Genomic DNA, 13,757 nt, shown 5'->3' on the forward strand with positions numbered 1-13,757 from the left:
GTATTCACCCTGCACTTTCGCTTCTAGCACTATGATCCCACGTCCTGGAAAATCACCCTGTACTCAGTATCCTTTGGGGCAGTTAGGCTGCATTCTCAACTGCCAGTCCTTCTATACGACTTGATATCTATACCATGCGTCATACCTAATAGTTTCCTAATACACGTTCACAGGTTATAGTGTCCTTTTTCGAGGTTCACGACTCATGGAGCACTAGTCCTGATCCGTTCAGACTGCCACAGCCGTCGTTTTTCACATAACATGTGATGTATTTTATCATGAGCAGAATGTATCACGATTTTGTATATATTTAATGTGCATCATGTTACTCTTTTTCTAAAAAAATCTTCATGTTATTTTTGTATATGTATTTCAGTACATCAAAGTTGTTTCTGATGAAGGTCTTGTGATTAGACCGAAAACGTTTAAACCTTTGAACTGGATGCACAAAATAAACAAAATGTTCATTGTCATCTTGCATAAGAACTTCTGAGTGCCAAGTGATTTATTGCTATTGTCTGATGGGTTGGAAACCTGACTTGTCCACCTCCATGGAGCCTTGAGTGCCGTGTTTACTTCTTCTATCTGATTTCTCATTAAAACATTTCTCACATTCTGAACAAGTATAAGGCTTATCTACTGTGTGAGTTCTCTGGTGCTTAACCAAACTTGATTTCCCATTAAAACATTTCTCACATTCTGAACATGAAAAAGGCTTCTCCCCTGTATGAGTTCTCTGGTGCTTAACCAAATCTGATTTCTCATTAAAACATTTCTCACATTCTGAACATGAAAAAGGCTTTTCCCCTGTATGAGTTCTCTGGTGCCTAACCAAACCGGATTTCGCATTAAAACATTTCCCACATTCTGAACATGAAAACATCCCCTCTCCTGTGTGGTTTCTTTCATGTATAACAAGATTCGATTTCTTGTTAAAACATTTCCCACATTCTGAACATGAAAACGGCTTTACCCCTGTGTGAGTTCTCTGGTGCTTAACTAAAGCATATTTCTCGATAAAGCATTTCTCACATTCTGAACATGAAAAAGGCTTCTCCCCTGTGTGAATTTTATGGTGCTTATTTAAATCTGATTTCTGTGTAAAACCTTTTCCACATTCTAAACATGAATATGGCTTCTCCCCTGTGTGGGTTCTCTGGTGCTTAACCAAATGTGATTTATGGTGAAAATATTTCCCACATTCTGAACATGAAAAAGGCTTCTCCCCTGTGTGGGTTCTTTGGTGTATAACAAGATTCCATTTCTGGATAAAACATTTTTCACATTCTGAACATGAATATGGCTTCTCCCCTGTGTGACTTCTTTGGTGTCTAACAAGTTGTGATTTGTACTTAAAACATTTGACACACCGAGAACAAGAAAATCTTTGCTCCGCTGTGAGAATTTTTGGATGTTTAAGAAAGGAATCTTCAATGGGAAAACTGTTTTCATATTCTGAACATGAAAATGGCTTCTTTGACTTAGGAGTATTTCTGTTTTTAATGCTTATTTTGGGACTCCAATTTTCCTTAGTTGTCGCTAATGAATCAGAAGACAGGACCTGTTTCAAAGGATCAGATGAGAGATCTTTGCTGTGAATGGATGATGGTATATCTATAGTAATGACATTCGCTTCAATTGTATCCTGTGGAATCTCAAGATCATCTGATTTAAAAATTGAAAATGTCAGCTGTTCCTTTGATCTCCTGGTACAGTAATCTGCCAAGATATAAACCAATTACTATTTTAGAATAAAATATATTTGAATGTCAGTTCAATTTTCTACTTAACCTGTTAATAAAAATGGCAAGTTATGTAAAAATATTGAATTTTTTACCAAGACGATGACAGTTCACATTCTAATAGAAAATCTCATTGGATGAATCCGTGGAGCGTGGTGTTCAAATGTTTGTTCATTCTGCCTCCCAAATTTGGAAAAAAAAGCTACAAATAAGCGTTATGTTGATGAACATAATACCAATAAAAACGTCTATTCATATCACAAAAAACAAGTCCCCACTCAGGTCCATCATCTGGCAGAGGCTTCCACATTATTAGCGGCTCAAAGGCTCTTGAAAAGCAACCTGGCTACCATAAATCAATCCACCAATAACCACTCTCCCAAAGTGAAAATTCCCCCTTGTTTCTGAGCCTTTCAGTGAGCCCAAACCACATATAGAAGAACCCACTTAAATTAATGTGTGCATTTCCTGGAGCACAATCTGGGTACTATGTATTGGGTAATAAAATGGCATACTTGCAATTTATTTCCTCCCACATTCACTGCGTGCCAATTTCCGGAAAGTGCATAAGGAATCACAACTAGTCACTACTCCAATAGATTAATTCTCTGTGGGTTATAATTTCTATAATGGAGTCACTTTTTGGGGATTTCTACTGCTCTGGTTTTCTGAAATGTCATATTAGGGCTTCTGCAGATGGTGTGAGACATCTCTTCTGGGATCTGCTCCTAAGACATCACCAGGCGTGACCTTATTCATATGATAGGCGGCGCTGGTAATGGAGTAGACGGGTAAACTATTGTTCTTCCTATTTCACACCACCGAACAGCAGGCAACACTATGGCCCAAGCCTGAGGCGTCGCTATGTAAGTCCAGATCCATGTAGAGGTGTTAGGCTGGGATAACATTAGCATTTGAGTCGGCAGAATGGTGCTGTGGACTTTTCCTTAAGCTCCTGTATGTCCCTGCATACAGGGACTTGCAGATGCGGCCACAAGCGTCGTTTTGACGTGCCCACTGAACGCAACATGTTGCATTTTCTTGCGTTCGGTGGGCACGTCAAAACAACACATGCTGACGCATCCACATACAACGCATGTCCCTGCGTACACAATGTTAAAGATAGTGTTACAGAACCCCCCAGCACCAAGAATGTTATGCAGTATATGTATGTATAATAGTTTCCATGTGAAATGCATCAGTCCACAGGCTGCGCCCCTGGACAAGATATTCTCCCCCCACCTTTGTAATTCCCACAGTAAATATTGGCAGGCTCCAGCCCCCTGCGGCTATTGTAATGTAGGTCTGGCCTGCTGTGTTCCTATTGGCCTGCCCTGTGTATCTGTGTTACATATTCTGTGTGCTGTAAATAAACGTTCTTAGACTGGAAATACGTGCAGAAGCAGTCAGCTTTTATATGCCCTCATGTAATCAAGAAATTCCTGCCAGCGTCCTTCATTCAGAATCCAGCAAAAGCAGAGTGGACCTCCTGAAACACATGGTGGTACTGAAAGAGGTACCCCAGCTTGGTAGACCCCGTTACACTGGTGGCAGACAGCGGGATACCCCTTCTACAGGAGGAAAGGAATGAATGGAAGACAACTACCAGAAGTTAAAGAGGACTACATTAAAGGATCTGGTGGAAGCCCGAGGGTTAATCGCCAGCAACAAAACAAAAGCGGATTTGATAGCAGCCATCATGGAACACGACAGTGGAGCACCCCCCAATGTGAACGTGGAGGAGACTGAATTCCAGAGGGAGGTAAAGAACAGACTGGCGTTCTATGGCCCAAACTCTGCAGTAGAGATCATACGAGAGGTGATGGCTGATGTGCGTACTGATCTGAAGGAAAAGATGGCCGGGCGGACTAGGATAAAGCTAGTCAAGATGGAGATGGCAGAGCGGAGAGAGGAGAGTCAGTGAGCAAGGGGAGCTCTGGCCTCCGCCCAGGTACCTTCAACAGTAAGCCACAAAAAGATCCCGTATAATGCCTTCCGACAGTTGGGGGAGGCAGAGGAAGACATTGATGGCTTTCTGCAGGACTTTGAGCGGCAGTGTGCCCTTCATCAAGTGAAGCCGGAGGAACGGGTTCAGATTCTGGCCAGCAAGCTGACAGGTCGGGCAGCGGACGCCTATCGCACGGTACCCGATGAGGACTGTATGGACTATGAGCAGATCAAAGAAGTGATCTTGGCCCGGTATGCGCTGACACCAGAGGCATACCGCCAAAAGTTCAGCGGACTTATAAAATGAGTAACCGATACCCACACTGAATGGGCCTGTAAATTACGGCGGTCACTGCTACAGTGGGTACAAGGGAGCCAAGCAACCACTAAGGAGGACGTCCTCCAGCTCTTCTTGTTAGAACGATTCTTTAATGGACTAAACCCCGAGACACAGGAATGGCTTCGGGACAGGCAGCCAAGGACTCTTGAGGAAGCCGCTCGTCTGGCCAATGAACATCATGACGCCAGGAGGCCTCAGTTGTCCAGATCAAAGATGGTCACTAGGGGTCCGCCCATGGACCTGGAGGGCCCCAAACCACCGAAGATTGTAGGGGGACCAGCTAGAAACCCGGCCTACCACAGTACCCCTGGGGCGCGATGCCACACCTGCCGTCAGCTGGGCCACCTGCAAAGACAATGTCCCAACCGGATTCAGCATACCCTTTGGCCAAAGGCGGGAACAGGTACCTTCCGCCAGGCCGCTGTACACTGCTACCAAGGCGAAGCTGACCCGGCATTGGGGGCTACAACTAACCAAGGAGTGGAAGACATGGAGGAAGTGCTGCATGAAGTAGACCCCGTGCAGGCAGCCCGGGCAGATAATCGACAACAGCATCGACAGGTCGTGTGGGTTAATGGGAAACGCATGCAGGGACTAAGAGATTCCGGAGCAACTTTGACCCTTGTGAAGACTCATCTCGTTCGGGACCAAAAGAAGACGGACTGGACAGTGGCAGTCCGTGTAGCAGGGGGAGCCATACATCGACTGCCCACTGCCAAGATTCACCTGAACTGGGGAGTTGGGGATGGCCTTGTTGAGGTCGGCTTGATGGAGGATTTGCCTGCAGACGTTTTGCTGGGAAATGACTTGGGGCCCATGTTGTCTGCCTTCTCGGTTGCCCCTCTGGCTGAGACATATGCTGTGACCACCCGGAGACAAGCTCGAGCCGCGGAGGCGGAATCACACTTAGAGGAGGCCCAGTTAAGACATCCCAGCCCTACACGTATTCCCATAGCCAGACATTTTTTGGGCCACCCCAGATGAATTTAAGAGGGAGTTACTTGAGGATCCTTCATTAGAGGGATATCGTGGGAAGGCACAGGAGGGGAGAGGGGTACTGGAAGGGGAACAGTTTATATGGAAGCAGGGACTCCTCTACCGGATCACAGAGCAGCTCCACACAGGGACGAGCCCCACTATAAAACGACAGCTGGTAGTTCCCAAGAAGTATAGGCAGGAGTTACTGCGAATCTCTCATGACATACCCTTGGCCGGGCACTTCGGCGTCAGTCGCACCAGGCATCGTCTGACACAAAACTTCTTTTGGCCGGGGGTAACCTATGATGTTCGTCAATACTGCCAGACCTGTGACCGTTGCAAGCGCATTGGCAAGAGGGGAGATCGATGCAAGGCCAAATTACACCCCCTCCCCATTGTGGAGGAACCATTTAGCCGAGTAGCGGTCGATATGATAGGGCCGTTAGCCAAACCCAGTCCATCAGGGAAAAGGTATATATTGACAGTGGTAGATTATGCCACACGGTATCCAGAGGCGGTTGCGTTACCTAACATACTGGCAGAGACGGTGGTGGCTGCCCTGCTCCAGGTTTTCTCACGGGTTGGATTTCCCCGGGAGATTATCTCAGACCAGGGTACCCAGTTTACAGCAGAGGTGACCAACCAACTGTGGAAGCTGTGCGGCGTAAAGTCCATTAGAAGCGCCCCGTACCACCTGTAAACCAATGGGTTGTGTGAACGCTTTAACGGGACGTTAAAACAACTCATTGGGACTTTTACCAGGACCTACAGGGACTGGGAGAAATTCTTGCCTCACCTCCTGTTTGCCTATTGAGAGGTGCCCCAAGAATCCACGGGTTTCTCCCCATTCGAACTGGTATACGGGAGACGGGTAAGGGGACCCCTAGACTTAGTGCTAGAACACTGGGAATGGGAGGGCACCATAGAAGGGGTACCTATTGTACCCTATGTGCTGGAATTCCGGGACCACCTACAGGAGCTGACCCAGGCTGTACGTGGGAATATGCAGGTGGCCCAGCGGCGCATGCGCGTATGGTACGATCGGAGGGCCAGAGAGCGCACCTTGGAAATAGGGCAGAAGGTCCTGGTGTTAGAGCCCACTAGGCAGAACAAGTTCCAAGCTGCATGGCAGGGGCCCTACCAGGTAGTGGGAAAAATAGCCGACACCACCTATAATGTCGCCGATTGTGACGACCCCAAGGTTATCCACATGTTCCACGTGAATATGCTGAAGCCCTATCGGGAGCGCCCTGAAGAGGTAGTGGCCATCTCTACACCTGAAGCAGAGGATTTAGCCGGACTTCCCTTGCCTGATGTCTTAGGGGAGAGGACTCAGTCTAAAACATGGGACCAGGTACACTGGGGTGAAGACTTAGGTCCCCCGGAGAGACAGCAGGCGGAGGAGTTGTTGAGGCAGCGACAGAGGATGTTTTCGGGGAAACTCGGGTACACTCACCTGGCACAACACAAGGTTGAGACCCAGGATCAGACCCCCCTGCGACAACCCCCCTTCCGCGTCCCTGAGTCTGTACGAGAAGGGATGCGACAAGAGATACAAGAGATGTTGTGTTTAGGGGTCATTGAAGAGTCAGATAGTCCCTGGGCATCCCCCGTAGTGTTAGTGCCCAAGAAGGATGGGAATACACGGTTTTGTGTAGACTATCGTAAGCTCAATGAGAAAACCGTGACGGATGCGTATCCCATGCCGCGTGTGGATGACTTGTTAGACCGGCTGGCAGGGGCAAAGTATTTGACCACCATCGATCTATGCAAAGGCTACTGGCAGATTCCCCTTAGTTCTGATGCTATTCCCAAGTCGGCATTTGTCACCCAGTTTGGCTTATTCCAGTTTCGAGTTATGCCATTCGGGATGAAGACTGCCCCGGCGACCTTCCAGAGGCTGGCTGACCGGCTTCTGGATGGTCTCCAGGACTATGCGTGTGCCTACCTGGATGACATCGCCATCTACAGCGTGACATGGGAAGAGCATCTAAATCACCTAGAGACAGTATTAGACAGGATCCACAAGGCCGGAATCACCCTGAACCCAAACAAGTGTCACGTGGGCAAAGCAGAGGTTCAGTATTTAGGGGATTGGGTGGGAAGTGGGAAACAGAGACCAGAACCAGCCAAGATTGAGGCCATAGCCAAATGGCCCACCCCACGCACTAAAACCCAGGTCATGGCATTTCTAGGGACAGCGGGGTATTACAGGAAATTCGTTCCCAATTACAGCAGCGTAGCCAAGCCCCTCACTGATCTGACCCGTAAGAACCAACCCCGCCAGGTAACCTGGACCCCAGAGTGTGAGGAAGCCTTCTGCCAGCTAAAGGACGCCCTCACCAATACCCCTGTATTGGCCGCACCCGATCCAACTAAACGTTTCCTTGTCCACACAGACGCTTCTATGTTTGGATTGGGGCAGTACTAAGCCAAGTCGGTCCGGACGGCCAAGAACACCCGGTAGCTTACCTGAGTCGGAAACTACTGCCCAGTGAAGTGAGCTATGCGGCCGTCGAGAAGGAGTGCCTGGCAATAGTATGGGCACTCAAAAAGTTACAACCATATTTGTATGGACGACAGTTTTCCCTCCTAACGGACCATAATCCCCTTGTCTGGCTTAATCGGGTCTCCGGAGACAAAACGGTGGAGTTTAGCCCTTCAACCTCTGGACTTCACCATCCACTACCGACCCGGCAAACAAAACAGTAACGCCGATGGACTAAGTCGACAAACGGAACTCGTACCAACCCCATAAACTTCGGTCATCCCCAAACCGATCCGTTAAGGATCAGACTGTGTATGCCGATCGCGTCACAGAAAAGGGGAGCTGTGTTACAGAACCCCCCAGCACCAAGAATGATATGCAGTATATGTATGTATAATAGTTTCCATGTGAAATGCATCAGTCCACAGGCTGCGCCCCTGGACAAGATATTCTCCCCCCACCTTTGTAATTCCCACAGTAAATATTGGCAGGCTCCGGCCCCCTGCGGCTATTGTAATGTAGGTCTGGCCTGCTGTGTTCCTATTGGCCTGCCCTGTGTATCTGTGTTATATATTCTGTGTGCTGTAAATAAAGGTTGTTCTTAGACTGGAAATACGTGCAGAAGCAGTCAGCTTTTATATGCTCTCATGTAATCAAGAAATTCCTGCCAGCGTCCTTCATTCAGAATCCAGCAAAAGCAGAGTGGACCTCCTGAAACACGGGGTGGTACTGAAAGAGGTACCCCAGCTTGGTAGACCCCGTTACAGATAGGCATGCAGGATGCATGCGGAAGTAGGCGGCGCTTAAGCAAAGAAGTCTGCAGTGCCACGCTGCAGACTCAAATGCTAATGTGAACTTAGCCTTAATGGGTGATGAGCAAGACAATCCCTCGGCTCAGGAAAATAGAGTAGATAGCGCCAAGCCTGTTCGTGGTGGCCATTGAGCTGCCAGGTGGTCACAAACACTGCTCCCAATGTATTGTGTCTGCAAACTATTACAGTAAGATCTGGATTCAAATAGCTAAATGGCGCTCCTTCACCTCTTAACCCTGAAATGTGCCCAGACAGTAGTGCACACCTGTATATGGGGTATTGTCGGATTCAAGAGAAGTTGTAAAATAATTTGAGAGAGATCGATCTGTTTGGTATTACCATTTGTGAAAGAACAAAAAATTGAGTTCTTCACAAAATATAAGTGACACACATCAGATTTGAATAATGGGTCCTGATTAGGAACACAAAACTGGCTGCGGTAAGTGGTTAAATCAGAGTAGAGACTATAGAAAATAACACATCTACTGAAATGATCAAACTCAACAGTCGTCAACTAGTGGAGAAACCTCTCTGGAGTAATTACAGTATGGGGCTTGGTGGTTCTTGGCAATCTAAACTATCGTATTCTGTGTGTTTTTCATGAAGAGATATTAGACAGTCAAAGATAAGAGTAGATAAATTATTAGGGCTCCCCATTTCAGGAGAGATTGTGCAATAATCTAAATTCCTTAGGAATGAAAACATAATGGAATTTATGACGTGGAGTGAATTAATGAAACCAGGGCTTGAGCCATGCCAACACATCTCCTGCAGGCTTGAATAAATGTATATTACAGCCATCAGCCAAGCACAGCTTAGAGATATATCCTGGCACAGTTGTAATGATTTTTATGTAGTTTATCGTAATCCTGTTTGAAGTTAGTTTGGTTTAAAAAAAAAAAAAAATGGAGAGGCCGGGCAAGGAGAAACTGTTGTTACTGTATAGAAATTCACACCTGACCTAACTGCACATTTAGACTATGTGCTGACGTTGCGTATTTGCTTGCTTACATTTCTGCAAGATTTCTGCATCTTTTGGCAGAAAAAACACAGCTGAAAAAAATGCGCTTCAAGGACAGAAAACCTTCAAGATAAAAAGAGCGTCTCCTCTCTCATGCTCTGTAGAACAACTGATGCTAAGAAGAATTCCACGGATTAGTGCACACTGAAATACATCCATTTATACCTTAAGTTTCTATCTACCAACACCTAAGGGACTGCTTAATCATGATAATGCACTGAACAAAAGACGTGATCAATCAATAGGGAGGGAATATAAGGGTGCCGTCATGGGTTAGGAAAAAACACATTACCAGGTAAGTAATACCCGTGTTCATCAGTTACCCATGATGGCACCACGAGAGAATTACTGAGACTTGTAGTATTTTCTAGGGAGGGATCACAGCCTTCAGCACCCTACTCCCGAATATGAGGTCAGAGGAAGCGGACAGATCCAACCTATAGTGCCTGAAGAAAGTAGAAGAGGACCAAGTGGCTGCCTTACAAATTTAGTCGATGGAAGAATCTGCTCTCTCCGCCCAGGACATCGCCATGGCTCTGATGGAATGGGCCTTCAGACTTTCAGGAATAGCCCTGCCTGCACTAACATAAGCTAACTTAATGGCTTCTCTCACCCATCTAGCTATAGTTTGCCTAGACACCCTAAGGCCCTTCCTCGACCCCTGAAAAGAGACTAACAGGGCCCTCTTCTTCCTGCATGGCTCCATTACCTCTAAATAACATAGGAGACACCTCCTAACATCCAAGCAATGAAGCCTCTCTTCCTTCTGGTTGCCTGGGTTAGGACTATTTCCTGAGCCTTATGGAACCTTGACACTACTTTGGGGAGGTAAGCTGGGTCTAACCTTAACACTATTCTATCGTCCATGACTTGAGTGTAGGGAGGATCTGCCGATAACGCCTGCAAGTCAAGTGAGTGCCACTAATAAGATTGTTTTTAACTAAACTACTTTCTGAAGCCGTGTCTAATGGCTCAAAGGGACTCTCCACTAAGGCTGACAACACTAAATTTAGATCCCAAGGAGGAGGAGTAGGAGATGGGACCGAGTTTGTTCTATTACAGGCCCTGATGAACCTGGCCACCCATCTATCATTCGCCTGGTCACAATTGTATAAAGGCAGCCAAAGCTGAAACCTGCACCTTGAGCGTACTAACTGCCAATCCCAGCTCTATCCCCTTCTGCAGAAATTCTAGTATGGCCACTATCGGGACCTCCCCCTCCTGTACTGGGCCAGAGAAGGATAAGAATTTATTACAGATTCTCCCATAAATTCTAGTGGTTATTGGCTTTCTGCTAGTATGCAGTGTAGAGACTAACCCTGTCGAGAAGCCTTACCCCTCTAGAAGCGACCTTTATAATTCCAGGCTGTTAAATGCAGCACGGACATTTGAGGATGAAGTGTTAGAAGATCCTGGTCCTCTGGAAGGACCCACGGATTCGTCACGGACATTGTCCACAGCCAGTAAAACCATGGCCTCTTTGGCTAAAATGGGGCTATTTGAATTACTCTGGCTCTGTCTTCTCTGTTTTTTCTCAAGACCGCAGGTATCAGGCATATTGAAGAGAAGACATATAGGAGTCCTGGTGTCCACTCTATGCTGAAGGCAACTACTGTAAACGGATGGTCTGCTGGACTTAAGGAACAGAACCTCTGGACTCTCCTGTTGCTTCTTGAAGCAAAAAGATCTATCGTGGGCCAACCCCACATGTCCACAATCTGATTGAAAGCTGATCTCTTCAGGGACCATTCTCCTTGTCTTAACGGATTGCGACTTAGGAAGTCCACCTTCAGGTTGTCCACTCCTCGGATATGCAGGGCCAATAATGAGAGGAAATGATGCTCTGCCAGACAAGAACAAGTGCCTCCTTGGTGATTTATGTATGTTAATGTTGCTTGATTGTCCGACAGGATTCTTACCTGCTGCTTTTGTAGATGTGATAGCAGCCCGTTCAGTGCCCTTTCAATAGTCAGAAGCTCCCATTCATTTGATGATAGGCCCTTTTCCTTTTGGGTCCAGGCATTCTGGAGCCACAGGGTGTATAGGTGGGCTCCCCAACCCCAGGAACTGGGGTCCGTTGTTACTATTCTGGATGCCCTGCATACCCAGGGTACCCCTCTTGGGGCTGATTCAATCTGTAACCACCAACTGAGTGATCGGACTACTGTGTCTGGGACGGTAAGCTTCCCTTCTAAATGACTCTGCAGGATTAGCTTGTTCCGTAGTACACACGACTGCAGTTCCCTTGTGTGGAACTGAGCCCACTTCACCGCTGGTATATATGCAGTTAGAGACCCTAACAGTGACACTGCTTTAAAGAGGGTCATCTCTGGCTTTCTTATTGATGACAAGACTAACTGCTTGATTCTTTCCTCTTTTTCCTCTGGAAGTCGGCACTCTTGTGCCACGGAGTCTATTACTAGCCCCAGGAAAATCTGCACTGTCGCTGGTTCCAATCTGGACTTTTGTAGATTTATCTACCACCCCAGAGTTTGTAAGGTCTCCATGACCGTCCTGACATGTTTGTGACAGTGAAGAAAGCTTTTCCCCACAATCAAAAAATTGTCCAGATGCGGTATTATTAAAATGTCCTTTTCTCGAAAGTCGGCAGTGACCTCTGAAATCAATTTGGTGAATACCCAAGGGGCTATTGCTAACCCAAAGGGTAGAGCCAGTGGCGTAACTACAAAGTGAGGGGCCCCGATGCGAACTTTCAAATGGGCCCCCCCGCGCCAAAATATTTCCAACCAAAATTCACATTTTCCCTATTCATTTCGCACACTATAGTTGTGTTGCAATGTTGTATAGTCTGACCTAATACTGCCCTGTACTGCCTGAGAAAAATGATTTTATAACTAACATGTCCCTATCTATAATATAACGCTGGGAGCGTCACTCTGTCCGAAGCCTCTATAGACTGCGCAAGCGCAAGCGCCGGCGCAGTCTGGGCCTCACAGAGCGACGCTCCCGGGAGATCGCGGTATGCGTAAGCACTGAACGCATACCGCGATCTCCACCGGAGAGTCAGGGACCGCCAGGAGGGAGGGTAAGTATACTCACCTTTCCCGGTTCCAGCGCTGCTTGCGGCTCCGTCTCCCGGTTCCTCTGCTCCCGGCTCCGGAGGGCGCGGACTGCGCAGGCGCCGATTCCTGCTGCCGGAATCGGCGCCTGCGCAGTCCGCGCTTTCCGGCGCCATTTTCTTGAAGACACACTCCGGCTCCACTGCAGGTGTGTCTTCAAGAAAATGGCGCCGGAAAGCGCGGACTGCGCAGGCACTGATTCCTGCTGCCGGAATCGGCGCCTGCGCAGTCCCCGCTTTTTGGCGCCATTTTCTTGAAGACATACCTGCAGTGGAGCCGGACGATAGGTGAGTATGGTATTTTTTTTTTTTTTTATATGGCAGCAGCATTCGGGGGCATACACACTGGAGCGGGGGGCATATAATACAATGGTGGCGCAGGATGGGAGCAGCACATGACAGAACGGGCGCAGGATGGCAGCAGCACATGACAGAACGGGCGCAGGATGGCCGCAGCACATGACAGAACGGGCGCAGGATGGCCGCAGCACATGACAGAACGGGCGCAGGATGGCAGCAGCACATGACAGAACGGGCGCAGGATGGCAGCAGCACATGACAGAACGGGCTCAGGATGGCCGCAGCACATGACAGAACGGCCGCAGGACGGCCGCACCACATGACAGAACGGGCGCAGGATGGCCGCAGCACATGACAGAACGGGCGCAGGATGGCCGCAGCACATGACAGAATGGGCGCAGGATGGCCGCAGCACATGACAGAACGGGCGCAGGATGGCAGCAGCACATGACAGAACGGGCGCAGGATGGCCGCAGCACATGACAGAACGGGCTCAGGATGGCCGCAGCACATGACAGAACGGCCGCAGGATGGCCGCAGCACATGACAGAACGGGCGCAGGATGGCCACAGAACATGACAGAATGGGCGCAGGATGGCCGCAGCACAAGACAGAACGGGCGCAGGATGGCCGCAGCACATGACAGAACGGGCGCAGGATGGCAGCAGCACATGACAGAACGGGCGCAGGATGGCAGCAGCACATGACAGAACGGGCGCAGGATGGCAGCAGCACATGACAGAACGGGCGCAGGATGGCAGCAGCACATGACAGAACGGGCGCAGGATGGCAGCAGCACATGACAGAACGGGCGCAGGATGGCAGCAGCAAATGACAGAACGGGGACGCAGGATGGGAGCAGCAAATGACAGAACGGGCGCAGGATGGGAGCAGCAAATGACAGGATGGGAGCAGCAAATGACAGAATGGAGGCGCAGGATGGGAGCAGCACATGACAGAACGGGGGCGCAGGATGGGAGCAGCACATGACAGAACGGGGGCGCAGGATGGGAGCAGCACATGACAGGATGGGGGCGCAGGATGGAGCAG

At 48.5% G+C, this 13,757-nt stretch overlaps 1 protein-coding gene across 1 annotated transcript in view; it reads right to left on the bottom strand.

Moving 5' to 3' along the window:
• Window positions 1-504: 504 nt before the first annotated feature.
• LOC138666495 (oocyte zinc finger protein XlCOF22-like) overlaps window positions 505-13,757 on the bottom strand; it is a 31,530-nt gene continuing 18,277 nt past the window's right edge. Inside the window, exon 6 of the mRNA XM_069754712.1 lies at window positions 505-1,719. Coding sequence (XP_069610813.1) covers window positions 512-1,719 — 1,208 coding nt within the window. The 3' untranslated portion in view covers window positions 505-511. The remainder of the gene's footprint in view (window positions 1,720-13,757) is intronic.

The sequence above is a fragment of the Ranitomeya imitator genome, chromosome 2 (assembly GCF_032444005.1).
Source record: "Ranitomeya imitator isolate aRanImi1 chromosome 2, aRanImi1.pri, whole genome shotgun sequence".
NCBI lineage: Eukaryota > Metazoa > Chordata > Amphibia > Anura > Dendrobatidae > Ranitomeya > Ranitomeya imitator.